The 27,657-nt window shown below is 40.6% G+C and overlaps 2 protein-coding genes across 3 annotated transcripts; one reads left to right on the plus strand and one right to left on the minus strand.

Annotated features, from left to right (window-relative positions):
• Window positions 1-2,308, plus strand: LOC5569224. The gene is made up of 5 exons (XM_001652729.2): window positions 1-230; window positions 317-394; window positions 1,621-1,704; window positions 1,780-1,933; window positions 2,005-2,308. The coding sequence occupies exons 1-5, from the start codon at window positions 116-118 to the stop codon at window positions 2,057-2,059; spliced, it is 486 nt and encodes a 161-aa protein (XP_001652779.2). The 5' UTR covers window positions 1-115; the 3' UTR covers window positions 2,060-2,308.
• Window positions 2,302-27,090, minus strand: LOC5564088 (prolyl 3-hydroxylase sudestada1). 2 transcript variants are annotated; one of them, XM_021857558.1, is made up of 6 exons: window positions 26,800-27,088; window positions 10,313-10,543; window positions 10,050-10,250; window positions 9,777-9,992; window positions 9,242-9,717; window positions 2,302-2,893 (listed from the first exon to the last, which is right to left on the minus strand). In XM_021857558.1, exons 1-6 carry the CDS (start codon window positions 26,903-26,905, stop codon window positions 2,426-2,428), a joined length of 1,698 nt encoding a protein of 565 aa, XP_021713250.1. In that variant the 5' UTR covers window positions 26,906-27,088; the 3' UTR covers window positions 2,302-2,425. The 2 variants fall into 2 exon arrangements, with proteins under 2 accessions (XP_021713250.1, XP_001652781.2); XM_001652731.2 differs by lacking the exons at window positions 2,302-2,893; window positions 9,242-9,717; window positions 9,777-9,992; window positions 10,050-10,250; window positions 10,313-10,543 and adding an exon at window positions 24,894-26,454 and having other exon boundaries at window positions 26,800-27,090.
• Between the last annotated feature and the right edge of the window lie 567 nt (window positions 27,091-27,657).

Consider the following 27,657-nt stretch of genomic DNA (forward strand, 5'->3'; position numbering starts at 1 on the left):
GCGCAGGACGACCTCATTCTGTGGTGTGACGGAGAAACAGAACCGATACAGAAGTGCTGAAGTCTAGTGTTTGGGTCAAACTCAAACGGATAATCCATTTCCATCAGGAGGGAACATGGAAATAGGCCGGAAATACCTCTGGCTAGGCGGACTGCTCCAGCTGGTGGTATTGCTGTCGAGCTATCAGCAGTCGGCGCTGGCTAGTCCGGATGGGATCAACTTCTACAAAGGTGGATATGTTAAAAAATTTAGATGAAACCATGTGATAGTGAATGTACTAATATGATTGTGTTCTATCGTTTTGTTGCCATCGTAGACTGGATTCGAAACAAGAACGAAGACGAGGATTATGCAGCCATGTTGAGTGAAGAGGAGTTAAGTGAACCAAAATTGTGTAAGTGGTCATAAGTTCATGATGCCCTGAAAATTTCAACTTATTGAATCATCGGGAAGTAAGTACCTCCGCAAATGACTCAAAGTTTGTTACGCAAAAGTTAAACAAGCGTCAGATTAATTGTTTTACGTCTAGAGTGTGTTACAGTCAATGAATTTATCTAGCTTGTAAAATGAAGTTTATTTGGGTGATTTAGAAGCAAACTGTGAAAACCCGGCAGTAAATTGACTCAGAAATAACTGTGTCAGAAGCTTTCAAAGTATTTTGTTTCCAAATGCTCGAATGCTATGCGCATTGAGTATTCTGCGTTATTGAAAACATACGAATGTACGAATGGTACATTATGGATTTAGTGTATAATTTCAAAACCCATTCTTAGAACAATGGTTTTCTAATTACAGTTTTCTGTACATCAAGGACTTACCGATAGTTCTTGTTGTGCTAATGATTAAATATTCATAAGTTTTTAGCTTTGTTTTTTAATAACTTATTCATTTATTGTCGTCAATCATGTTTGTAGACCGTTACAGAGAGTTTCTTATGCGCTAGTTACACTGCTGATAGACAGCTTTCAGTTATTTCAAGTTTCTTCTTGTTTTATAAGAATGGGTTAGACTCGTCAAAAAGATTCTTGATTGAAACGATACTAACTCACTGATCTTGCTGAACATTTACGCATTCATCACAACGGCAATTTGGGCCACAAATTTTATCATAACCTGAGTCGTCGATATTGCACACCAGCACTCAAGGTGCTCGAATAACTTCTGGATGACGTTATTGCGGCACTCATTTTAAATCTACATCAAGCGGCGGCGGTAACGCGCAAATAATATACGCGCAATTCAAACGCAACGTAAAATTTCTTCAAAACTTCTTCAAAACTATGATTACTCTACCGATTCGTATGCTTATGATATCACGCTCGTCAGCATCCTGCGGCGACAGTTAGTCCGTATCCCACAATTGTTTTAACCTCATCTCTCAGTAAGCTCAAAACTCCTTTCCTTTCTTCTTTGCCCTAGAATTTCTCAAACATTTACTATTTTCTACTCGGATTCACGGGTGATTGATCTGAGCCTTTTGCGATTGGGCCACGTGGTTCTAGAGATGCAAAGTTCTCATCGAGGACCTCAACCAATCTGCCTGACAAGCATACTACGTTTTCCTCGTTGTTGTTACTCACGTTTTATAATCGATATTAAAATTATTTTTGCTTTTTTTAGTCTTCTACCGAACTCCTGTATCGCCATTAATCGATTATAATCTCCACTACTCATTTGATAAGCGCACCTTTAACAAGTACAAAAGTAAGTCATTCGACAAATCAGATAGATCTTCTACAAACATGTTACTATCGAAACTTACCTTATCGCTTTCTACAGACATGATGATAAACAAAGATGCCCCCGAAGTGCTGCTGACGGAAGATCGTGAAGAACCCAGCAAAGCAATGTCACGTTTTTCCTTCCCACGAATAACACCGAAGCGAAGTCCAGGAGCGATCCTAAGTTGGGCAATTCCAGCGGCCAATAGGGTGTAAGTTATGGATTGGTTCGAAATGCTCTAACTTTTGAAAATTTAACTAAACAGCACCGATTCTCTTACAGGCGAGTCATCCCCAACAGTTACCGACCGCCGGCAATCAACCGACCAGCAGCCTAAGTTGATCTCTCCAGCGTTCGTGAGTCCTACACACAATCCCAACGGTTTGGATATGGCCACCTACACCACCACCATAACAGTGAATGATCCTCACAAGCGCAACTTGTAAATTGGAAACCCTTCCAAGTGTTATCACCGTAGCTTGCCGCGTTCTGTCGCTTCATCTTTGTCTATTGTAAAGGGGCCTCTTCAAAACCAAGAATGATGCCCAAAGAGGACACCCAAGCAACACAACATCAATATGGATTTCAGTAAACTTCGTTCTGTTCTGTAAATACACACCACTCGTTCAAATTAGGGAGTTCTAAAACACATATCTGCATCTACCTTACTGACTACTTGATGACTTCCCGCTTGCCCCAATTATTACTCAGTCTTTGGTTTACCTTGCTTACCGAACCGCTTCTTCAGGAACTTGCTGATCGAGTTGAACGAGAAGATCACCGGGATCATAATCGGCAGGAACAGCGGAATGTAGATAGCGTACTTTTGTTCACTGGGGAAGTACAACAGGGCCAGCATGCTCGGATCGAAGAAAGCCCGCTCGGCCGAAACGTAGGCCAGTTTCGCTTCAGCGGCTGCCTCCGCCAAACGATTCTCCCGAAGATGTTCCTTGGCCAATACGATCCGCTGGTAGGCATCTTTGATGGCCGCTCCGACCTGATCATCGATGACAATGTAATCGATGCCACCGAGCAGCTGGATCAGCGATTGCAACGTCAGGGTCGCCGAGTGGATTCGGTAAATGGTATTGCTACGAATGAAGTTGTCCACCTCCCAGGCACGGGGTTCAATCGAGGTGTACGGGGTGATCGTACAGTCCAGTAGGGGGATCTATATTTAATTAATGAGGTATTAGTATCTGTTGATCATGTCGCACATTGCATCTATTTGGAAAGAACCCAGAAAGAAAATATGTTAGCAAAGGGTTTCAAAACTTTCGGAAAAATTTCCTGTAGGGATCAAAGAATTATTTCAAGTGAACTGAAGTTGTTTAGTGACTTTACATACACACTTAATATTTTCTTCGGATCTCGACAAACCAATTGCCGAGATGGGCACTGCTGAGTGCTCGGCAATCGTATCGGCCGGGTCATTCAGTAACCGTGACATAATCAAATATTGTATTTTTTTTTTGCCGAGAATCTCAGCTATCATTTTGCCCATTTTTGGTAAATTACTGTAGGAAAATTGCTGAATCTCGAAAAGATCGAAAAGAACATCAGTCCATATGAGGTTATTATTGTTCTTATTATTCTTCTTCATCAGTTTGTTTTACTATTTCAATTGTTATCAAACTGATAAAATCGTTGGCGATCGTGGACTTCTTCGGTGCCAGGTTTAAAAATTGACCTTTTCAATCGCTCCTGGCCGTCGACTACAAAGACCGCACGATCTTATTTATCTTTATTTCTTCCGTTTTTATCTGTGTTTCAGAGAGCTCGAATTAAAAGGTTTTTTGCATCTTCAACAAGAAACTCGCTTGATTATGGTTCCGGGTGTCAGTTTTATTACCGAAATTCAGTTGACACGATTACTGATTTCAGGATGTATTTTTAGCTTGCTGATGTGTTCAGCAAATATTTTTTTATCAAAATCCGGTAAAAAGTCTGTTCAGTTGTTTCCGACAGTTTGTTTTGGGCGATCTCGAAAAACAAAAAACCGAGACATTTTTTTTATATTATTTTTTTTTTTATTTGGAGCAGGGAGAAGCTGAACTAGGGAAAGTGTACCAGTTATGGCCATAGTGGTTCCCTATCAGTAGAATTACGGATTGCCGATAAAAACAGGCAGCATCCATATTACATAACGCTGAAATTGGCAATGTTCGACACCCTCCCTCCTCCTGAAGGCTTTTTGTATGAAAAAAAATGAAATTTTTGTATGAGCCGTAACGCTTGAGCCTACTCCCCCTCCCCCTAGAGCGTTACGTAATTTGTGGACGGCGCCTAGGGATTAGCATTTTTTCTACCGAGCTGAATCTGTTTTAAGTAGGTATTTTTTTTTTTAAGAGGATTTCTTCAGGGACTCTCCCCTTTTGACGATTCTTCAGAAATTTCTCCAGAAGTACCTACCACCAAAAATTACTTCAGGAATTTCTCGAGGACTGGAAATATTATAACGTTTCTATTAAATATATTTTGAGAAATTCCCCAAAGAAAATTCCACTGAAAATGCATCAAATTAATGCCCTGAAAATTCCACTAAGAATGCATCAAGTAATGCTTTCGTTAGTCCTTCAAAAATTTCTGCTGTAATTACTCGCTTTTTTTTCTTCTGAATTCTTCATAAGAAGATTCTGATAAAATTCCTCCAAGAGAGGATTGCTCAGGGGTAACCTTATTAGTCTAATTTTTCGTGTATTTTTCAGTAGTTTGTTCACAATTCGTCGAGTGGAACCTCATGAACGCTGTCAATAGGATATTCCAAAGAATTGCCAATTAGTTTTCCCGAAAAACGGCAAGTAAAAGGTGTACGGAATCAAATTACGACACATACTAATATTTGGCAAAATTCGTACGTTCGACCAAACTTCAAATTTTCATGGAGTAAAATGAAACCTGTTATGAATATTTTCCCATGTTTTTTTTATTCAATTGCAATTTCATAGTCCATTTTACGAAACGACAACATTGATGATAATGCTGTTAATTTTACACGATACGCAACCGCCTTCGGTCAAATTTTCATTTATGGAATGAGCGATCAGCTGATTTGATCAGTCTGAAAAGTGTGTGCAAGTTTCTTTGAGGAAAACAAAAACAAACTGTGTATGACGAGCGTATGCGAATGTTCGTGAGTTCAAATGTCACTAAGCTCTATGCACGAACTTTTCTCTTCACACTACTCATAAGGTCCTGTACAACACTTGCACCAACTTTTTTTTGCATGCCGGTACCGATTTGAAACACGAGACACTGTTGAATGTTGAATGTACCATAGAGCTTAGTGACATTTGAACACACGTAGACTAGCATACGCTCGTCATACACAATTTGTTTTTGTTTTCCTCAAAGAAACTTGCACACGCTTTCCAGACTCATCAAAATGCATATGATAATATTACCCAATTTGCAAAAATTATACCCGGATTCTGGGTGTTTTTCGAGACAGAGTGCATATTGTTTTCCTCTAAGGTTCACAACTACATCTACACTAGGGCACCCATACCATTGAGCGTGATAACCACTATTCCTAGCTTTCTGTTGATGGCACGATGAGATAGATTCGGATTTTCGAGGTACGTGCGCAAAATTTCTTCTCTTTATCTGACAGTGAAACTTGCACAGCGTAAACAAACACACATTGAACAAATTACACCCAAAATTTCACTAGAAAACACCCAACGGGTAAAAAGTTACAGCCATTTAAAAGTGGTGCATTTTGATTCCGTACACTTTTTGACGTTGGATAACGTCTTTCGGCAACATATGGGGGTACAATTCAGAAAAACGAAAAATTGAGCATGTAACGAAAAATGGTCAGGTTTTGACTTATTAGCGGTCATCAGTCATTTATCGATAGATTTTCAATATTTATCCATGAATCGATTGGAAATTTATCTACGCGTCGATTCAAATGGAGGACACTATTGATCATTAGCAACAAACTATTGAAAAATCGTAAAACGTTGATCCCTTTCTTATCTAACCAATCACGTCCAAGCACATTTTTGGATTCCGCTTCCCTCTATAAAAGCACACCGCACCCTGCTTCTTCCCTCAGTCTTCTTTTTGCGGTCAGACTGTGAACACGGTCGGGCGAGTCATTTTCGCTTTGCGTTTGCACTCGCGTCACAGTTCAATTTGTGTCGTCGGAAGAGGAAGACGCAAGGTTGATTTGCGGCGGCGATTGGTTCAATTCGGTTTCATTCTGTTTTCGCTTTCGAGCTGGTAAGAGCTTCTCCAAACCTGCTCAGCTCTTCGCTACCAGAGGCCTGCTGTTGATCATCAAGCGGCGGTAAATCCAGCGTCCGGATTGTGAAATCGCTCAAGATTCCTGAATGGACTCGTGCTTCCAGAATTGGCCCTGCAGGAATCGGGGCGCAAAGGCAAGTACGAGATGGCTGAAGAAAATCGACCAAAGCCGCTTGCTGAAGCGCACATCGTCATCCCCACCGCAAATCTCATTGGGCGAGGATGATTGCAACCAGTGCGCCGTCAAAATGTATCCGTGTTACGCAAATTCATGAATTCAATCGGCCCTTTTCATAGCCATCAAATGTGTTTTAAAGAGTTATTTATGTAATATTCCCTGATTTGTACGAAATGGCTGAATAAAATCGACCAAAGCCGCTTGTTTGAAGCGCCCATCGTCATCCCCACCGCAAACCTCATCGGGAGAGGATTTAAACCAGTGTGCCGTCAAAATGTGTCCGTGTTACGTGAATTCAACAATTCAAGTTTTGAAAATATTTCTACCGTGAAGCGCAACATTACTGGCCATACTCACAGCAACAACAGAACTGTCGGTGAATTAAATAATAGTTTTGATGAAATTATTAGTGATTTGCGGTAAACATTTTACCAAAATCAGTAAAATTCCACCAAATTTTACAATCATTAAGCTGCTGCAAATCCAGTGTCCGGTTTGTGAAATCGCTGGCTACGAGATGGCTGAAGAAAATCAGCCCAAGCCGCTTGTTCAAGCGCCCATCGTCATCGCCATCGTAAACCTTATCGAGCGAGGAGGATTTCAACCTGTTCGCTGACAAAATGTGTCCGTGTTACTCGATTCTCACAGTTCAATCGGCCCTTTTCAGGGCCAACAAATGTGTACTAAAGAGTTATTTGTGTAATATTTGCTAATGTGTTTACCACATTCTTGCTATAATTCATCTGCAGTGCAGCAGCGTTCTTGGAAATATTCTCAAATTGTCGTTTTGTCAATTATTCGTAACCTGAGAGAGAGGAGACAGCTAGCTTAGATTGCGAGCTCCCAAAAGTGAAGGGAACCTGTCATCAACTGTCACTGGAAAACCGCACATTCGAAGGGCAGAGCGTGAAAAACCGTCAAAACTAGGCCAAACTAAAACTGTATGTGATTGAAAATGCAGGCTGTTTTCCTTTGCTCTCGCGTATAAAATCGTTGATTATTTAAATATTGTCGATTGGACTCAAATTGCTATTGATTTTTTAGTGATCTTTTTGATAAGAAATGATATGCGAAAATAGTTTTTACCCAGTTTGTGCTCTCCGAACCATTGTGCACAACCCAAACATGAGAAGAAAAAATCAAAGAAGCCAATAAAACAAGCCAGTTGTCAGTGAGCTGTCTCCTCTCTCTCAGTTCATAACTAATCATATATTGTATGATGCTATACAATATATGATTAGTTATGAATAATTGACAAAACGACAATTTGAGAATGTTTCCGAGGACGCTGCTGCACTGCTGTCAGAATACAATATGTTTTCTATTGTTAAGGAATGATTCAAATATTACGTAACCCAAAATCAATGGAAAAGAGTTATTTTTGTCTACGAGTGACAATTTTTGTCACGCTCAATGGTATGGGTGCCATAGTGTAGATGTAGTTGTGAACCTTAGAGGAAAACAATATGCACTCTGTCTCGAAAAACACCCAGAATCCGGGTATATTTTTTGCAAATTAGGTAATATTTCCATATGCATTTTGATGAGTCTGGAAAGCGTGTGCAAGTTTCTTTGAGGAAAACAAAAACAAACTGTGTATGACGAGCGTATGCTAGTCTACGTGTGTTCAAATGTCACTAAGCTCTATAATAAATCAGAATTCAAGCGTGTGCTAGAATAAGGGCGTAAGTCGCATGATCGATTTCTCTTCATCGATCCTCTCTTCTGTAAATAAAGGTGACAAGATGAGGGTTTGTCAGCATTTTTTCACTTCAGGGCGCTAGGCAGCGATGCAATCTTGTGTCCTGAGGTCAAAAAATGGTAATAAAATTGCGACTTACGCCCTTATTCAAGCACACGCTTGAATTGACATGCAACAAATAGTGTGAAAATTAATTGGATTTTTAGCAGTAGAAATGTTTCATAAGTTCGTGACGGTCTCAAGCCAGGAAATAGAAGAGGCTAACGTTATCCAACGTCAACTTGGCGGTCGTATCTTGGAAACAACCTCTTACTTCTATTTCTAAAGGAAAATGTAGAGTAATACCTAATTAACTACTTAAAGAGCCCCTGAAGGGTCCAGAAAAAGCCCAGGAAGATTCAACTGATTTTGCGAAATCAAATATCAAAAGAAACCCAGGGTAATATCATGCAGAATTTTCTGGAATTATGAACCGACTGAGAATTGGCTTGTTTAGAGGTATCTATTTTCTTACATATTCTAAATCTGCGTTAAAAAAATGAATAGAATCTAAAATTTCACAATTTTCCGTGAATGACCTGGAACTATTTTTAAAACACGTTTGAAATTGGGTTGTTTAGTGAAAAAAAAATTCACAGTTTTTTGTAGTTTGATCGAAAGAGCACATTTCTCTGAGAATAAGCCATTTTACGAGACAGTCGGTTGACGTTTTCTGGCGGGCCGCTCATTGTTATTGTTTTGAAAACTAGCATGATATGTGAATGGCGCTGGTAACGTTTTTGTTGGTGATGACATTTGCATCTCTTTCTGGCTATTTTTCTACGCGGTTACATGTCTGATGTTACCAGTAAATAAAATAAATTCTTCTCTGCCTGCTGATTTTTATTTTACAGGGGAAGATTGAAAAGCTCGTTGCATGCCATTATTGAATGAGCTCCTTCCAAATGTGGAGCTAAAAAAAACGTAAATAAGTGGGCCCGCCAGCAAGCTTCAAAGCTGGTAAACAAACAAAAAACATATGATTCGAAACGTCTCATAAAATGGCTTATAACATAATTTTATTGCACTTCAAATCTTAATGTTGATATTATTATGAATGATCGAAAAAGATTTCAATTCCTCGACTTAATGACATTTCGATTTACATAATGACAGCTCGTCCCGAAGTAAATTATGCCGAGGGGTGATTCAAAAGTGATTTCCATACTAGTATTTCTGGAAAAATCATTTCGAAGAATTTTCTAAATAACCGTGGATATCTACGCATTTTTTTTTTTTTTGGCCTGTACGCCAAATCCGCCAATCAGCAAAAATCGCGAGATCTGCGTTATTATAACAACCCTGTGTTAGAGCATATCCTTCTCATAAAATTCCGAGTTACTCACATTATTCTCCAGATCGAAGATCTTCCTCAGCTGGTACAACAACACTGGCATCACGTCTTGCGAGCTCAAGTGGAACTCCGTCGTACCGGAACCCTCCAAACATTTGGCAATGGCGTTCTCCGGAGGATTGGCCAACACGATTCCACCCCACTTAGCCGAGGTGAAGGCCTCCACATTGTTTTCGGAGACACGCGTTCCATCCTTGCGATAGATCCGCAACGGAGCCAATCCACAGGGAGGAACATACACCACCAGGTGGATCGCCGGGTCATTGGAAATCTGATTACCAAGTTTCTTTTCGAATGCGGTGATCACATGTGGCAGGGCATCCTCCTGAATTGCGTAGTGGCGCTTTAGCGAATTTTCGTCGGGAATCTGCTTCTGGGGGGTTTGTATTTCCACCTGGTAAACCCATTGGGTTTTGACGGTGAAGTTGGCAATCATGGACAGACCGTCCAGGAAAGGGGCGATGTAGTCTATAAATATAAAATTGATTGTTTGAATGACATTTTCGAGAATCATTTGGAAAACCTACTCTCAGCCGCTGCACGGGCATTCCAGTGAATCTTCTGAACATCCGGACGAGGATTCAACACCGAAATCAGTATCTCATAGTGCGGTTGCATCGGAGCCGTATTTAACCTTATTTGACGGTGATGACTAGTTTGGAGGTCACGCGAACCAATAATTGCTTTGAGTTTGTACTCTTGCAAAATCCAGGAAGAGAGTACTTGGAAGATTTTCAGGGACGCTAGAATGATAAATTAGTTAGTTCCCAAAGACGAAGCTAGTCACAAAGTTAACCTACTGGCACTCTCAGATATGAAGGCGCTTCTTTCAGAAGTCACTAACACGTCGTCTTCTAGCTTATTCCATTCGATAAGGACGAACTCTCCTAAACCTAGGGGATGTTTCTTCAAGACGGCAGCCTCCAACGCCGCAGGAGTCTTTGCCGCTTCGACGAGGGTGGGATCTAGTGAAAAATCCTCTAATTGAAGATTGAACACGACTGCAAGCAAAAAAAATCTCAGATTCATTCACCATTCCAGTTTCCATGAAATAGCAACTTACAGTTGTTTTCAAATTTTTTGCTCAGTTCGAACATCAGAATGTCTCGTCGTTCCTGGGATTTCACAAAGAGCCCCATCCGGAAAGTGGCCTTTATGGGGACATCGTTCAGCGATTCAATTTCCGCGTAGGGTAACGGAACTCGGTACACTTCGGTCGTTTTCCACCACATGGGCACACCGATCATGATGATCACCACGATGAAAGCCAACGTGGCGTAGAAATGGATGGTGTCTGCAAAATAAAGGAATAATAAAAGTACTTAACAAACTTTCGGTTTGTTACAGTCTATATTGATTGAAGAATCTTCAAATCAATAATGACAGAAATTCTGAAGTCTGAATAACTTCCTGTGCGAGCTGGTGTTCATCAAGAGCTACCAATATTTGACAATATTGTCACATTCAACTTACCTGAGTTACCTCAGGGATGTCAAATATCTTTGTTTGCGATTGACACAGACCTCTCCGCCAAAGGACGAAGTCTGCGTGTTTTCTGTAGTAGATTGCAAAAAAAGTTTGGATATTTCTCTTCATACTTACAAAAATAAAAGATTTCTATTAATGCTTCTAAAACTCAATATCGAATATTCCCACAGAATTTCATTTCATTTATTTAGTTAACATCTAAACAGATAACACTGAATCAACAATTTCACGCCACAATACTCGGTTCGTGGCCGCATCTCTCCATCCTTGGTCCTGCCCCACGCTCGCCAAATCGACACGCACTTGATCCGCCCACCTAGCTCGCTGCGCTCTCTTGTACCAACCGGATCCGACGCGAACACCATCTTTGCAGGGATGCTGTCCGGCATTCTTGCAACATGCCCTGCCCATAGCATCCTTTCAGCTTTGGTCAACTTTTGGATACTGGGTTCGCCGTAAAGTTGGGCGAGCTCGTGGTTCATCCTTCGCCGCCACACGCCGTTCTCCTGCACGCCGCCGAAGATCGTCCTTAGCACTCGGCATTTGAAAACCCCAAGAGCTTGCAAGGCCTCCTCGAGCATTATCCACGTTTCATGCCTGTAGAGGACTACCGGCCTCATGAGCGTTTTGTACATGGTACATTTGGTGCGGGTGTGAATCTTTTTTGACCGCAGCTTCTTGTTGAGGCCATAATATGATCCACTGATGCTGCGCCTCTGTATTTCACGGCTAACATTATCCAGCTTTTTACGAGCGCTAATGGCTGCCGCAAGCAGGCTCGCTTTCTGGTAGGGATTAAACGATTTAACGTTTAGCTTGGGTCCGTTCAATAGAAAACGACCCAAGCCAAACGTCAAATCGACATGTCCCTACCAGAAAACGAGCCTGTTTGCGGCAGCCATTACCGCTTTTAAAAACCTGGATTGTCAGTCGTCAGCAAGGATCCAAGGTAAACGAACTCGTCGAGCACCTCGAACGTATCCCCGTCTATCGTAACACTGCTACCTAGGCGAGCCCTGTCGCGCTCGGTCCCATCAGCTAGCAAGTACTTTGTCTTGGCCGCATTCACCACCAATCCAACTTTTGCTGCCTCGCGTTTCAGGCGGGTGTACAGGTCTGCCACCTTTTCAAATGTTCGACCGACAATGTCCATATCATCCGCGAAGCAAACAAATTGACTGGATCTCGAAAAAATCGTACCCCGGCTGTTAAGCCCGGCTCTCCGCATAATACTTTCTAGCGCAATATTGAACAACAGGCATGAGAGTCCATCACCTTGTCGTAGTCCCCGGCGGGATGAAAACGAACTGGAATGTTCGCCTGAAAGCTTCACACAATTTTGCACACCTTCCATTGTCGCTCTTATCAGTCACGCGAGCTTCCCAGAAAAGCTGTTCTCGTCCATTTAGAATGGTGATCGCTCGAAATTTCTCACATTCTAACTGGTCGCTTTTCTTGTAGATGGGGCATATTACCCCTTCCTTCCACTCCTCCGGTAGTTGTTGTTTCCCAGATTGTACCTATGCAGACAAATGGCCAGCATCTTCGGGCCCATCTTTATGAGTTCAGCTCCGATACCATTCTTACCAGCAGCTTTATTGTTCTTGAGCTGATAAATGGCATCCTTAAACTCCCTCAAAGTGAGGGCTGGTTGGTTTTCATCGCCCGCAGTACTGACGAAGGCATTTCCTCCGTTGTCCCGTCCTTCATTGCCTGTGCTCTCACCGCCATTCAGGTGTTCGTTGAAGTGCTGCTTCTACTTTTCGATCACCTCACGCTGATCCGCCAAAATGCTCCCATACTGCACATCTCGGCTCGCGGGACGATGCCGTTGAGGGATACGTTGAGCTTCTGATAGAACTTACACTGAGAGGCAAAATAAAGTGCCCACCTCACCAGTTTTCGAATTTCTGTCATGAATTTGGTTCACATTAAAGTTAACACACTTAAATCTTTTTTGATATTTTATTTTTGATATTCTTTTAAAGTTGCACTTACGAAATTTTGATAAAAAAAATAATTTTACTCAAAGAAAAAGAAAATCAATTTGTATTGAAAAAAAAATAGTGACAAAATAAAGTGCCCACTTCTTTCTTGGCCCCAGAAAAGATGATTTAATAAAAATAAAAAGCAATTTAATGGTTAATGTGTCCTCCTTTGGCCTTAAGGACTTGCTGGAGGCGTTTTGGCATGCTTTTCACCAGGTTTTGTAGGTGTTGTGGTTCTAGTTCTTCCCAGGCGCGCTCCAAGCATACTGCCAAGAAGACCAAGTCTTTCTTCCGATCTTGTCGGATTAAACCGCTGGAATGGCCTTCACAAAGCCCAGACCTTAACCCCATCGAGAATTTGTGGGCGATTCTCGATGCCAGGGTTGACAAAACTGGTGTTACCAACAAAAATATTTATTTTGAAGCCTTGGAGCGCGCCTGGGAAGAACTAGAACCACAACACCTACAAAACCTGGTGAAAAGCATGCCAAAACGCCTCCAGCAAGTCCTTAAGGCCAAAGGAGGACACATTAACTATTAAATTGCTCTTTATTTTTCTAAAATCATCTTTTCTGGGGCCAAGTAGGAAGTGGGCATTTTATTTTGTCACTATTTTTTTCAATCAAAATTGATTTTCTTTTTCTTTGAGTAAAATTCTTTTTTTTTTATCAAAATTTCGTAAGTGCAACTTTAAAAGAATATCAAAAATAAAATATCAAAAAAGATTTAAGTGTGTTAACTTTAATTTGAACCAAATCAACGACAGAAATTTGAAAACTGGTAAGGTGGGCACTTTATTTTGCCTCTCAGTGTACGTGTTTCTTGAGAATGGCACAGCTATTCCATCTCCTCGCACTCCGATTCCTCCAGGGCCGCCTGATTTTTTCTCTTTCGAAAGAGGCGGGTCTGCTGTTGCCGTTTCCGTCTATAACGTTCCACCCGCGCTGCATTCTTCTCCTCCAGAATCAGCCTACATTCCTCGTCGAACCAATCGTTCCGTCGACTCCATTCCACGTACCCGACGTTGCTTTCAGTTGCATTGGTGATGGCTGCTTTCACTGTTCTCCTACAGTCCTCAAGAGGGGCTTCATCTAGCTTATCCTCTTCCGGTAATGGAGCCTCGAGGTGCTGCGCGTACGCATTGGCGAATCCGTTTTCTTAAGCCGCCCTATGTCATACCGGGGCGGTCGTCGGTACCGTACGTTGTTAACGACGGAGAGTTTTGGGCGCAGTTAAACCATCACCAGATAGTGATCAGAATCGATTTTAGCGCCACGATAGGTCCTGACGTCGATAATGTCAGAGAAGTGCCTTCCATCAATCAGAACGTAATCGATTTGAGATTCTATCTACTGTGGTGATCTCCAGGTGTACCGGTATGTAAGGCTGTGTTGGAAGTAGGTGCTACGAATGGCCATATCCTTGGAGGCAGCGAAATCCATTAGTCGTAAGCCGTTTTCGTTCGTCAGCCGGTGAGCGCTGAACTTTCCAATAGTCGGTGTGAATTCCTCCTTCTGGCCAACCTAAGCGTTTAGATCTTCTATGATGATTTTGACGTCGTGGCTTGGGCAGTCGTACTCGCGTCCGAGCTACACGTAAAAGGCGTCTTTATCATCATCAGTGCTTCCGGAATGAGGGCTGTGCACGTTTATTATGCTGTAGTTGAAGAACCTGCCTTTGAGTCTCAACTTGCACATTCTCTCATTGATCGGCCACCACCCGATCACGCGCCTCTGCATATCACCCATCACTATAAAAGCTGTTCCCAGCTCGTGTGTGTTGACGCAGCTCTGGTAGATGGTATGGTTACCTATTAACGTTCGCACCATTGATCCCTTCCAACACACTTGCTGCAACGCCACGATCCCGAATCCCTAGATTTCCCGAGAACCATTCCCTTTAAATCTTCGGAGGACCGTAGTGCGCAGTTTAGCTTAGAGTCCTTCTCTGGCACTCGGGCGATGATCAGCCGCCCCTGACATGGGGAACAGACGCTGTTGTGAGCCGCTCCTAACATGGAGTACAAACGCTCCAGGATTGCAGGATCAAAAGCAAAAGCAAACCCCAAAACCAATATCGACACGAATTTTTAAGCTAGAAGAGTTTGATAACTTGTGAAGAAATGGTGAAAAAATATTGAGAAACAAGAAAGTTTGATTTTTTTGCCGTCAAAATTTAAGCTGCTGGTAGGGCGGTAGTACCTCCAGCTCAAAATCGTTTCCAAAACTATATCTGAATGTTCACCACAACTTTCTCGAAGAAATCCGGCAAACATTTGCAGACATTTTACCAGCTCAATAATCCATACCCTAGTCTTGACTCTCTGATTTCGAGATCGAAAATAATAATAATAATATTAATAAAGATTACAAAAACTTTTTGAGATGTTTTCCCGGTTTTATCTTTTGAACCCGACTTTGGTGACCATTTTTGTGAATAAAGTGACTTTAGTGACTTTTTGTTGCGAAGAGTGACTTTATAGTGACCAGTACGAAAAAAAAGTGACCAAGTCTTCAAAAAGTGACTCACTTCCAGCCCTTCTATGAATTTCCACAGCTAGTACTAACTTAGATTTTTCGAGGTATTCATCCTTTGCTTTTTCACGGTTTTCACAAGAAATCATCTAAGAACTGAAGCACTGCCCATAACTGCATATTTGTAACATTCGACAAAAGTAGGCATTGAGTAAATGGAATACAAAGTTTGCATTTTATGGCAGTATGGGAGGAAACTAAATTTTCTAATAATTACCAGGAACTCAAAAGTGCTTATTTGAGGCTGATATTTTGTACAACTCATATCGCATACTAGATGAATGGTCAGAAAATAGTTCTGATAGAAATTTCATTGCTATTACATCACAAGGCTCATTTATAATCTCAATGTGACTATTATGCGGTTATAATTACCAATGTGACAAAACAACTTGGTATTTTTTTCGAATTTTCTAGAACAATCTCACAGATTTCAGTAAGTTGATCGAAAATATTTATTATTTGATGACTCTCCATGGTATTAACTTCAATTTGTCAAAAATATCGAATGTGACTGTTTTGCAGTTATGGGCACTAATCATTTATGCTTTTCAGCTACGCAGTCTTAATTTTTTACAACGGCTTATTTATTTGTCCGACGTTTCGACACGGTAATTGTGTCATTAATATAATAATAAGCAGTAATATCTCTAAGGATAACTCCAGAAATCACTCCATGGATTTTTAGATAGATTTTTTTCCAACATTCTTTTTTTTTTTTTTTTTTTTTTTTTTTTTTTTTTTTGTATGTTGCTAGCCGTACAGTGAATACTGTCCAAAGCTCTAAACTAGACTTTAGATAGAAAAGAGGACGTAATCCTTCTGAAGCAGTTCACCAGACGTGCACGGAAAGATGGCTTCCAAGAAGACACTGTTGCGATCTGTCTCAGAAGGTTACGGTAGAAGGTGGAAAACGTTCTTTTCACACTATCACTTCACTTGATAACTATTAGATTACTTCATAGCACTATTCACTGGTATTGATATCACTATCTTTATTATCAACTGAATTTCTACTAACAGCGTCACCATTATCTGTACGAATTTTGTTATTAACATCACATCTATAACCCAGCCGCAACACAACACTACTGCTCTATCAGGTTTAAAGTATAAAACTTCTCATTACAAAATAATCACTGTAATAAATAAATCATATCAACACTCAATATCATTATCTTCATTAAAATAAAAGTAAGGTTTTTGTCACTAATATTCATAATATCACCAACTATCATCACTCGAATAATCACCATCTTTGTAGCTTACTACTATTAACCACACAAACTTATTCGACACAATAACGTCATCTCACTATATTATTACATTATCACTATTTTCAAAACCAGCAACGAGATTATTCATATATCTTCTTAAGGTGATCTCGTCGAGGGGCTGAAGGCCGCAATAATAATGAGAACAATGTCCTGCAATAATGAAGCGCATCGCACAGCAATCACAAGCGCATATTATACTAATCACTTACACTGGGCTACCTGTTTTCACTAAAACTAACTCCGAGTACGCGTCTAAGATAACACTCCTTAATCAGATTTATTTTAGAATGGAATTAATGGAATAGTATATGTGCTTACCTTTTCAGTGTTGGGGGTGTTAGTGATTATTTCCTACTCACTTATATCCTAGTTTTTTTCTCATGAGTTACTATTCCTATTTGCGGTTACGGGTACCTATAAATAGAGATAGCGATTAGTCACAAGTTTTTTTAGTCTGACGGCATTCGTTTGACCAGCACAAAACTTCTTTCATAACGCATATGTTCCATGCTTCAATTTGAACACTTTATCAGTTTTTATAATATATTCAATGCTATGATGAAAAACTTAATCCTGAAATGACGCTAGCTGACGAGAAGAGAGTGTTATAATTAGTAATTAGTAAATAGCGATATTATTGGTATAAGAAACGGATTTAATAAGATTCTGCTGTATCCTTGTACGGCCATGCGTGTTCCTGTTCAGCGCGATTTCTTCAATGTTAGGAGGTTTTGATGCACATTAAAACAAATAAAATAATGCTCCGGATGAGTGTCTGGAAGTATAAATAAAATGCGTATAGAAAAAACAAACAAGGGCCGCTTCATCATAGACCACGTAAAGTATCAGTTCACGGCGATGGTAATCAATAGTGTTCATTAGAAAACACTTTTGATTATTATCACCATTGACACCACTAGTGTGCATCTTTCTCTTCAGAGTAAAGATACATTTAAGCCCCGAGACCTGACAGCAATCAAGCTGATCACAAGGTTGTGCCTTTGCCCAGGGAGATTTTTTTCCAACATTCTTTTAGCAATTTATCAATAAATTCATCCATTATATCTTCCACGGACTTCTTTAAAATTTCCTTCAAAATATTCGTTGCATGTATTAACAAACAAGAGAATTTCCTACGGATAGGATTCTCTACAGGAATCAAAACAGAAATTCATCGAGAGATTGCTTCAGGTACCTTTTAGGAAAATTCTTGAAAAATACCGTAATCAGGGGAATCATCGATCACGGGGGTAACATTAACCTTAATAAGGATCTTTGGACTTTTTCGACCCATTTCGAAATTCGAATCAATGTAATTTTTGATTGAAATAACCAAGCAATTTGAAATTTTCTGACAATTATTTTTTTGTGGGAATTTTTTTTTTCGGAATCAAAAGTTTTGAATGACTCCTAGGGGAGCTTCCATAAAAAAGTTACAAATTGTAACTTAGGGTCGTTTTCGACCCGAAAACTCAAACAGCTCGCAAAAATCAGTGTGCTGACCGAATTTAGTTCTGTTAAATCAAAGGTACAAAGCACACAGAAACCCTCCCGGAGATCCGGATTTGGTCACTGTGGACACCGGGAACCTGTTACATCTGAAAAAAGTCCCTTTAGAGACCCTTACTTTGACAACCTGTTATTATTAATATTATTATTATTTATAGCGAAACTTTACCATTCGTTTGGCATTCGTGTCGGGAATCGACAACCTGTAGTTTCGTAACTAAACAAGTAATCTGAACCGGTATTCACGTGGACTGTGAATAGAGATTTTCTAATCCCTTAGTTATTCATACCCGGTTCCGGAAACATGGAACATCATTCTGTGGCCTTTGCTGGATTCAAGCAGAAGCAACGTAAATTCACAGGAAAGTGCAATATGTGCCAAAGGTGAGGCCAACGTAGTCGCTGAAACCGAAAAAATGGAAGCGCTGGTCAAGTACTATATGGCTAAAGCAATTTACTTAATCAAGAAGAAATCGTGGTTTTCGACAAATTTCGCTGCTATGAGACAATGGCAACAGCATTGATGAGCCACGCTATATCCAAGCTAACAATTGACCAAGGCCGTGAATACTGTTCAAATGAGCATAGACCAGGAATGACCACCGGAGACACCGGTATTGTGGGACATTTCAGTTTATGTACCAAAACTAGGCATGCGACAGCACAATCTTCATGATTTTGAATATCTGTGACTCTTCTAGTTCAATTGTAGATGAATGACCACTCTGGCAAATTGTGACCGAAAAAAACCTGAAGTTCGTAGACACAAAAGTCAATTTGGACAAATTGAGATGTAAAATTGCAAAAAAATAATGGAATCGTTCTGGGCGCGTTAACCAACTACGCCACAGAACGGGTAACGATTCTGCAGCGCCGTCGGCCAACCTGAAAGTCACATGCCCGAAAATCCAGGTAGATTGAGCCGTCGAATGTCTTGTTATGCTTAGTTTAGATTAGACTGACTACACATTGTCATGTCTACCTATCTCAAGTGATATTATTTATTCTACTTTTTGACTTTTATCTGTTCGTACCTACGGTATTTCTGAGATATAAGTACTGGTGGCACAGGAGGTAGACTTCCCGAACTGTGGACTTATTAACATATTATTTTATTCTTTATTTACAGGATATAAAAGTGGCGACGAGGATCATGGAAACGTGTGTTGAAGATAATCGATTTTCTTTGGGGTGGCGAATTGCCAATTGTATCTGTTTTTGAAAGTGTGGTGAAATTGCCGATTTGAGTTGAACCAAATTGTTCCTAAGAGCTGACGAAATTGTCGTTTATTGTGAACATAGTTGTTCTTTTGTGAAGCGATTGCTGTATTAAGATGAACGAAATTGTTCTTTAGTGTTGACGAATTTGGCAAATGTAATGTTGAGCAGTAAAATCCAATGATTTGAATGTTTTGTTGTAGTCATGGAATTAGCAAATTCAATGATTTGAATGTTTTGTTGTAGTCATGGAATTAGCAAATTTGCGTATTTCAGATAAGATCGTGGAATTCTTTGGATATATTTTCGATTGTTCGTTGTACGAGTTGTTGCAACTTGTAGGTGGTTTTAAAGAGTTATTAGAAAGTTTCTAAAGGGGAAAGGACTGTCATGTCTACCTATCTCAAGTGATATTATTTATTCTACTTTTTGACTTTTATCTGTTCGTACCTACGGTATTTCTGAGATATAAGTACTGGTGGCACAGGAGGTAGACTTCCCGAACTGTGGACTGATTAACATATTATTTTATTCTTTATTTACAGGATATAAAACACATATCAATGGTTGCTATTCCGTGATTGACCGAAGTCAGTGAAAATGCACAAAGAATCAACTAGAAGTTCGGCTGGGATTGGCCGTAATCTTCTTCAGTGTGCATAATTCAGTGTCTCTATTTATACAGGGTCAATAACGGCGCCGGCCACGTCCTTGCAGTCATGTGGGATTGGGGGAAGGAATGTTAGTGTGTAACCTTTGCTATTTGGAGACCGTGTTTGCCTCTGCATCTCCACAAAGGTTACTGGGAGGGATGTTTGTTAATGGGGAGGATCGTTGGGTCACAGGATTCACTTTGATAAGCGATTAGACCATGATAAATACTTATTTGAGAGAACATGCTTATATGTAAATATAATATTTTCATTTGATATGAACAATTTCTATGTAATATATATTTTACCTATTTGAAAAAAAAACAAAAAACTCGATTGGCTGGAACATTATAGAACACTTTTATTCTTATGCCGACACTTACACTAACACTTACCTTTCGCAAGTCTACACTTGTAGTGTCAACCGTTCAAAGTTTTTTTTTTGATTACAAAAATAAAGGTATAAAGAAAGGGGTCTTTTGAAAAATATGTTAAACATGAATAATTCATGAATCAGAGTTTATGTCGACACTCACAGTGACGAACCATTCATAGTTTGTTTAAAAATCATATTTACGTACCACCATTGTAACGATTAAATGTGCAGTCATACATATTTTGAAGATTAGAAATAGTAGCATGAAACGAGCTCACCAAGTGATCCGTCATCATTGACTGAGCAGCAACAATCCACTTTCAGCATCACTCGTTTGCTCGGCTATAAAAAAGCACTCAGAAAAAAGCACGTGACACGAGAGGGGAAAAAAAATTGTCGACTGCTCGGGCTTTCTTGACGCACTGCCCAGGAGCAAGCGTCCAGGTCGAAGGAACAAACAGAACTAGCGGATCGCGGCTTTTTTTTTCACTTTTTCTAGACCGACGGGCAACATGTTTGATCCTGCCCTCATCGCCCGCTCCGCTGAAGCAAGTGCAAGGTCGAAGGATCAAACAGAACTCGATTGAGCCGTCGAATGTCTTGTTATGGTACACAAACTATTGAACTCCACGATACGCTTTTCTTCGGTGCTCATTCCTAGGTTATTTCAGTGACAGCAAAGGGCCAGACTGGCCATCCATTCATTATTATGTGGGATGGTTCACGTGCTCCGCAAACCAGGAAAATTGAGTTTCGGTACAAAAACTAATTGGACATCACCGGTGGTCATTCCTGAGCTATTTCGGTGGTTACAATTAGCTAGAGTGCCCATTCACTTATAATTAAACTAAAAGAACCACAGGTAGGTGTTCAAAATCATGAGACTGCGCTGTCGCATGACTAGTTTTGGTACAAAAACTGAAATGTCCCACGATACGGGTATCCCCGGTGGCCATTCCTGGGTTATTTCTGTGGTCCCATAGAGCCAAAGTGCTCATCCAGCTATAATTTAACCAAAAGAGTCACAGGTATTCAAAACCATAAAGAATGAGCCGTCGCATGCCTAGTTTTGGTACAAAAACTTTAATATCGTACAATACGGGTATCTCCAATGGCCACTTCTGGGTTATTTCGGTGGTGACAATTACCCATCATTCATCTATAATTGGACTAGAAGAGTCAGAGGTATTCACAATCATGAAGGTTGAGCCGTCGTATGCCCAGTTTTGGTACAAAACTGAAATATCTCACAATACAGATATCTCCGGTGGTCATTCCTGGGTTATTTCGGTGATTCGGAAGAACCAAGGTGGTTATATATCTATAATTGAACTAACAGAGTCACATGTATTCAAAATCTTGATGATTGAGCCGTCGCATGCCTATACTTTTGGTTCTAAAACTTAGTGGTCCCATATTACAGGTTTACCGGTGGCCAATCCGATGCTCCAAAAGGGCCAGAATCGTAAAGAATTGGACACAATTCATTTGGTTTTGGGGCATAAATCCGAGTAATTCCATCGAATTTCCCAGATTGGCCACCTTCCGGGACTCCAGGAACCAGTTCCGCATGGACCATACCGGACCGAATTTTTCAGGGGATGTGCACTGGTAATTGGTTCCTCATTACAGAGAAATTTTACGCCAAATCCATCAACCGAACAGTACCGATGTGAATTACATATACAAAACTGCGATGGAAACTTACTTTTCGGATGTCCCGGGTTTCCGGAACCGGGTATGAATAACTAAGGGATGAGAGAATCTCTATTCACAGTCCACGTGAATACCTATTCAACAATATAAGGACGGTTCAAATTACTTGTTTAGTTACGAAACTACAGGTTGTCGAAGTAAGGGTCTCTAAAGAAACTTTCTTCAGATGTAGCAGGTTCGCGGTGGCCACAATGACCAAATCCGGATCTCCGGGAGGGTTTCTGAAATTAGATATGTGTGCCTTTCATTCAAGCCCAACAGAACCGAATTCAGCCAACACACTGATTTTTGCGAGCAGTTTGAATTTTTGGTTCGAAAACGACCCTAAAGCCTGATTCGCTGCTGACAAGTAATTTATCGGCCTATCTTGATGCATGGGAAAGGAATCGATCAAGAAGGCGCTTTTTTCTGATCGCAGTACGCAGTAAAAAGAACTGTCAGTTCAAATGCACTCAGGCAAATGGACTATCGATAAACATAGGAACCCCTTATGAAAATTCGCCACAAGGAATCGGATTGAAATTCATAAATTTGCCTTATGAAACCGAAATTTGAAAACAAAAATAGTTTTCGCGGCAACCTGGAATCGAGCCAAGAACCTTGCGATCGATAGGCTCGTGCGTACACCCCGCGCCTATCGACGCCTTGATGTGGAGTGGTGCTGAAACGATACTTAAAGCGTTCGTATTGCAATAATCGTTCCACCTTTCATAAGGCAAAATGTATGAAATTCGATAGTCCAGTTCGCTGCGTGTGGGAGTCGCTGGTGAAAATTTCTGCAAGGAATCGGCGAGAAATTTCTTTAGCGATTCCTTTTCAGTAGCAAATCAGGCTTAAAGCTTTTTTCAGGCTTAAGCTAAATATGCTGTTTCGCTCAAGAAAAGTAAAGAAATTCCTTGACTGAATGGGTCAAGAAATTTCCTACAGAGAGCCCTCTTTGAAGTGACATTTCTTCTTAACTGCGTACTACGATCAGAAAAATATGATTTTCTTGGCCATTTCTTGGAAGAAATTTTTCACGCATCGAGATAGGCGATTACTTTTCTTGTCAGTAGCAAACCAGCCTTTAAATTTGAACTGACATTTCTCGATTACTTTTTCAAATCGACGTAAGTAACTTCCATACAGTTTTGAGAAAATTAATTCAGAAGAATCACAACCTGTCATCTAAAACTGTTTTAAAATGAATCACCTTTTTCACATTTTTTCGCCGTGTACATTGCTTAAATTTTGCATACAATAAGCTCGCATTCAAAAACTAGGGAGTTCCTGTTATTTCCCACAAAAAAATTATTACAAAATGATAAGCCGATTTATACAGTTACTTTCAACGTTTTTGTACCAGTGTAAAATCGGCTCAAGTAGTGTTTTGTTTTGATTCGTGGTTAAGTCACTTTGTCTCTCCATACAGCGGAGCGGCGAAAGTAGTGGTTAGGTAGCGAAAGTTGAAAATCTTATTTTCGTCGTTTTGTAATTCCGGAAAGTAAACGTTCTAAAAGTTAAAAATCGAGTTGGTTTAGAGCAAAATGTGTAGAATTTCGTCTGCGAAACACGTAGAATCGATAAAATAAGTTTGTATACTTTTTTGACTTGAGTCTGTTTGAATAAGTTTTCAAGATTTCTTTTCAACTGCGTCCTGCGATCAGAAAAAGGGCATTCTTGACCGATTCCTTGCAGAAATTGCCCATGCATCAAGATAGGCCGAGAAATTACTTGTCAGCAGCGAATCAGGCTTAAGTCACAATTTGTAACTTTTTGCCAGGGACTAACTTAAATCGTACAGACAGGTAGGGGAAGTGGTGGTAAAATGAACACCGTGCCTTTTACCGAGGAATAACAAATTTAATTGAATTTTTATCACGCACGGACGATTTAGAGCATAAATCGTTGTGTTCGGGTTGATACGGAGGTCAATTGTAGTGAAAATATTAACGAAAACTAAGATTTTAGAAAACCTCGTTTGAAAATTAGAACGTAGCTTTTAGCTCGAGTCTTGAGGTTTTTCAGTGAGGTGAATGTCGTTATGATATCATGTCAAATCTGATACCTTTAGATTTCTTTTTGAATGGATTACAATGATTAATGGAAATATTTTCGGAAATGCAATGAAAATTTTCAAAAATATTTGTTTTGCTCACGTTTTTTACATGATGTTCATTTTACCCACATAGTGCAGGTAAAATGAACATTTGCATCGTTTTTTTGCTAGCGATAAAAATATGTGAAAATTTAGCTATTTCAGTCTGAATTCGTGTTGCTGCTACAGATAATATCCATATTTTTGATGTTGTGCGATAGAACTATACAAATTCCTCGTTTTTACATCAGAAACAAGATGATATCCTTAAGATGTTCATTTTACCACCCCTTCCCCTACATATGAACTCTCAGATACGAACTATTGAGAAAAATTCTTAGAAGGCGATTTTTCGGACATAAATATGGGGTTCTGCACAAAAATCAGTCCCTCTCTTTCACTCTTGCATGTAATTAGTAAACGTCAAAATCCCATACTAATTCAAAACAGTGCAGAACCCTATTGCCATCCATAGCGCCTACCATGGTAAGAGAGCTTTATCATTGCCCGGAATCGAGCAATGTGAAGGGACCCATAGTGATAGTATATAATTGATTTGATAGAGCAATAAATGTAGATTGTACTGGAGGAAATGCGGGGAATGCTTTATCGGTCTCATTGAATGCAAAACCTCTATTGAGCTGAGACTATAAACGTAAAAAATAAGAGAATCAGAAGTAAGAGAAACGGTTCGTTGTAAAGCGTAATATATAGTCGCTAATTCTGCGACACATGCTTAGCAAGGGTACTTGTATTCTGTTTCTAGTTCCTCCTCATGATGTTCTTTCGAGACTTTAAAACACCTATATTTGTTACATAATTGAAAGCATATCAATTATGGTTTTATTCTCTATAGCTACAGGCCAAAATGTACGTATACGGATGGCCACCTCCTTCCGGCTGTTCCTGCTCCAGGAACACATTCTTCGACACGTACTTGGTAAACTTTGTTGTTCCCTCCGCCCGGTAAACCACATTCAGTACATTGTCCTTCGGGTAAACGGTCAGCAGCACCGGATCGTCTTCTTCGGGTTCTTCTGAATTGCTGCTGGGCTGTTGCTCCCCATCCGGAACCAGGTAGGTCACCACTCCGACATTTTCTTGTGCGTTCAGATACAAAAGCACGTCCAAAGTGCAATCCGAGTAGGAAGACGGATCACCGATAACCGTGTAGCAGCTCTTTTGCCAACGTTGCAGCTCTATGGCACATGTTGGGTGCTTCGCTTTCGGTCCAGCTAGGTCTAGCTCAGTGTACTCTTGCAACAATCGGAACATGTCCCGACTGGTGAACAGCTTGTACAGGTCCGACAGAGGGCCGGATTTTACAGTGCTAAAATCTAGGATGTCGTACTTCCGCAAATGCGCTGGACCTTTGATAACCCACGTGAGGTCGGCGCTCGTGCAGAGCGTATCGGACATGACCTCGAAGATGTCCGGAGTTAGAAATTCTTCTAACGAGACTTCAGAGAACATTTCCACCTTCTTTTGAATGTTGTGCTTCACTTCATCAATCAGATACACGTTGTTGATCCACTCCGAGAGCTGCATTCCCTCCGGTTCTGGCCCAAAGTAATGCGTGTCAACTATTATGGAAGTATGTGGCACACTCTCCTGATCAACCGGCCCATGGAACCAGCCATTGATTGTTAACCTAGGGTATTCAAAGGTCGTCACTTCCCCGACCTGATGGAAGGATCTCTCGCAAACTTTGAAGAACACCAGCTGATTGTTTTTCGGATAGATGCAATCTGTGACCGGAAACACCGGAAGAATGTTATCGTCTGCTCGGAATAGTTCCAGCGCTCCTCCGTGTTCTTTGGACCACTCGCGGTGACCTTCCCAGGGACTCAAATAAAACACAAAGGCAATCCTCCGATCGGTCAGCAAATCATCGTGTACCAGCAGATAATCTCCAGCATTGTACATCGAACACGAAGCGGACACGTGGGACAATTGAATACCGGTCAGTTCCTGCATCAGGGGCATGACCTTCTCCTTTAAATTGCTATAAAACCCCGACAAGTACTCTTTCGTCACCGCACACAAATCCATGGTTTGGTAGAACTCGTACAGATCCATCTGCTTCCGCTTCCATTCCATCTCGGTGAATTCCCGTTCCAACTCCCGGGTTACCCTGCATACGTCCTCATCATCCTCTATAAATCCCTGTAGGACAGCCACCTGGAAAGGTTCGCTTCTGAGTTGATAGTCGTTCCCCCGCAAAGCCTCGCTCCGGGACCAACTCTGGCTGAAATCTTTCCGGAAGCCCTCCTCCAAATACTTCCGGTTAATCCTGACCGATTCAGCGTCCACCCTTCGGAGCTTGTTACGATTGATTTCCGGCTCATCTTCCGCCGCCCTTTTCGCGCCTAAAACAAAACCAATAGTACCGTTAGAATTATGTTATAGGTATCTCTATTTCAAATAGGCAGATTAATTAGGAATCACACTCACCCATCATTTTTCCAGACTTCTCTCAATGACGCGGATTAGAGGGCACTTGAACTTGGAGACATTTTATCACCATTCGACATTCGATTTACGATTCGAAACTAGCAATCTTTCTACTTTGAGGTGGGTTCCGGCAAAATGTTGGTATTATTGTGTGACAAGCTTATCCACTATCTTAACGTTCTAACATGCTCCAATAAAGCCGGGATAGGTCGACAAAATTTTGGAAACGGGCAGGTAAACCTTAATCATAAAACACTTACCATCTTCTGAGTCGGCTACTTTTGTGCTCTTTTCGGCTTGGTTCCGAAGCTCCGCCTGCTCCTGCTGCATATCGGCTTCCATCTCGGGACTTTTTGTTTCATCCATTGGATCACCGATGGATCTAACAATAACACTTCACTTGCAATGAAAATTGGATGAAATTTATAGTAAAATGCGAGATTTATTTTAAATTTCGTGGAAGAAAACAGAAGCCGCTCCCACAAAAATCGAAACGAATCGCGTGTTTTCGACGTTTTTGACAGTTTTCAACTGGCGTTTTCGTTCGTGACCAGGGTCGAAGTCTTGTTGACTGAAAAAAAATATTCGGTACATGCAGAGTCTATGAATGGAGAGTTGCGCGAAGAGTGAAACCAAATCTACCTATCGAACTGTCAAACCGTCTACCTATCGAGCAGACCAGCAAACCAGATAGGGGCTATTTTCGAAGACGAAGAAGAACAACCATTCAAAGAAGCCTCTTCGCGCAACTCTCCATTCATAGACTCTGGGTACATGCAGAATGATTCTGAAGGGCTATTGACCAATCTTTGCCTGCGTACACAGCAAAAAAAAACTTTAAACCAGTATAGGCAATTGGGTTGTTTAGTGATGAAAAATTCGCAGATTTTTGTAGCTGGATCGAAAGAGCACAGTTTTCTAAGTGTAACACGATTTTATTGCGCTTTATTATCTTAATTTTGATATAGTAAATGATTAAAATAGATTTAATTCCGTCGACTCAATGACATTTCCATTTACATAATGACAGCTCGTCCCGGAGTAAAATTTGCCGAGGGGTGATTCAAACGCGATTTCCATACGAAATTCAAACGTGTTTTAAAAATAGTTCCAGGGCA

The sequence above is a fragment of the Aedes aegypti genome, chromosome 1 (genome assembly GCF_002204515.2).
Source record: "Aedes aegypti strain LVP_AGWG chromosome 1, AaegL5.0 Primary Assembly, whole genome shotgun sequence".
Lineage (NCBI taxonomy): Eukaryota > Metazoa > Arthropoda > Insecta > Diptera > Culicidae > Aedes > Aedes aegypti.

Bases quoted from the DNA above. Each gene is read 5' to 3' on its own strand.
- LOC5569224 (XM_001652729.2), top strand. From the start codon at position 116: ATGGAAATAGGCCGGAAATACCTCTGGCTAGGCGGACTGCTCCAGCTG. The intron at 231-316 runs GTGGATATGTTA...TTGCCATCGTAG, and splicing joins TGGGATCAACTTCTACAAAG to ACTGGATTCGAAACAAGAAC. The intron at 395-1,620 runs GTAAGTGGTCAT...TGCTTTTTTTAG, and splicing joins GTTAAGTGAACCAAAATTGT to TCTTCTACCGAACTCCTGTA.
- LOC5564088 (XM_021857558.1), bottom strand. From the start codon at position 26,905: ATGGATGAAACAAAAAGTCCCGAGATGGAAGCCGATATGCAGCAGGAG. The intron at 10,251-10,312 runs GTAAGTTGCTAT...TTTTGCTTGCAG, and splicing joins CAAAAAATTTGAAAACAACT to TCGTGTTCAATCTTCAATTA. The intron at 9,993-10,049 runs GTAGGTTAACTT...TTATCATTCTAG, and splicing joins CTTCATATCTGAGAGTGCCA to CGTCCCTGAAAATCTTCCAA.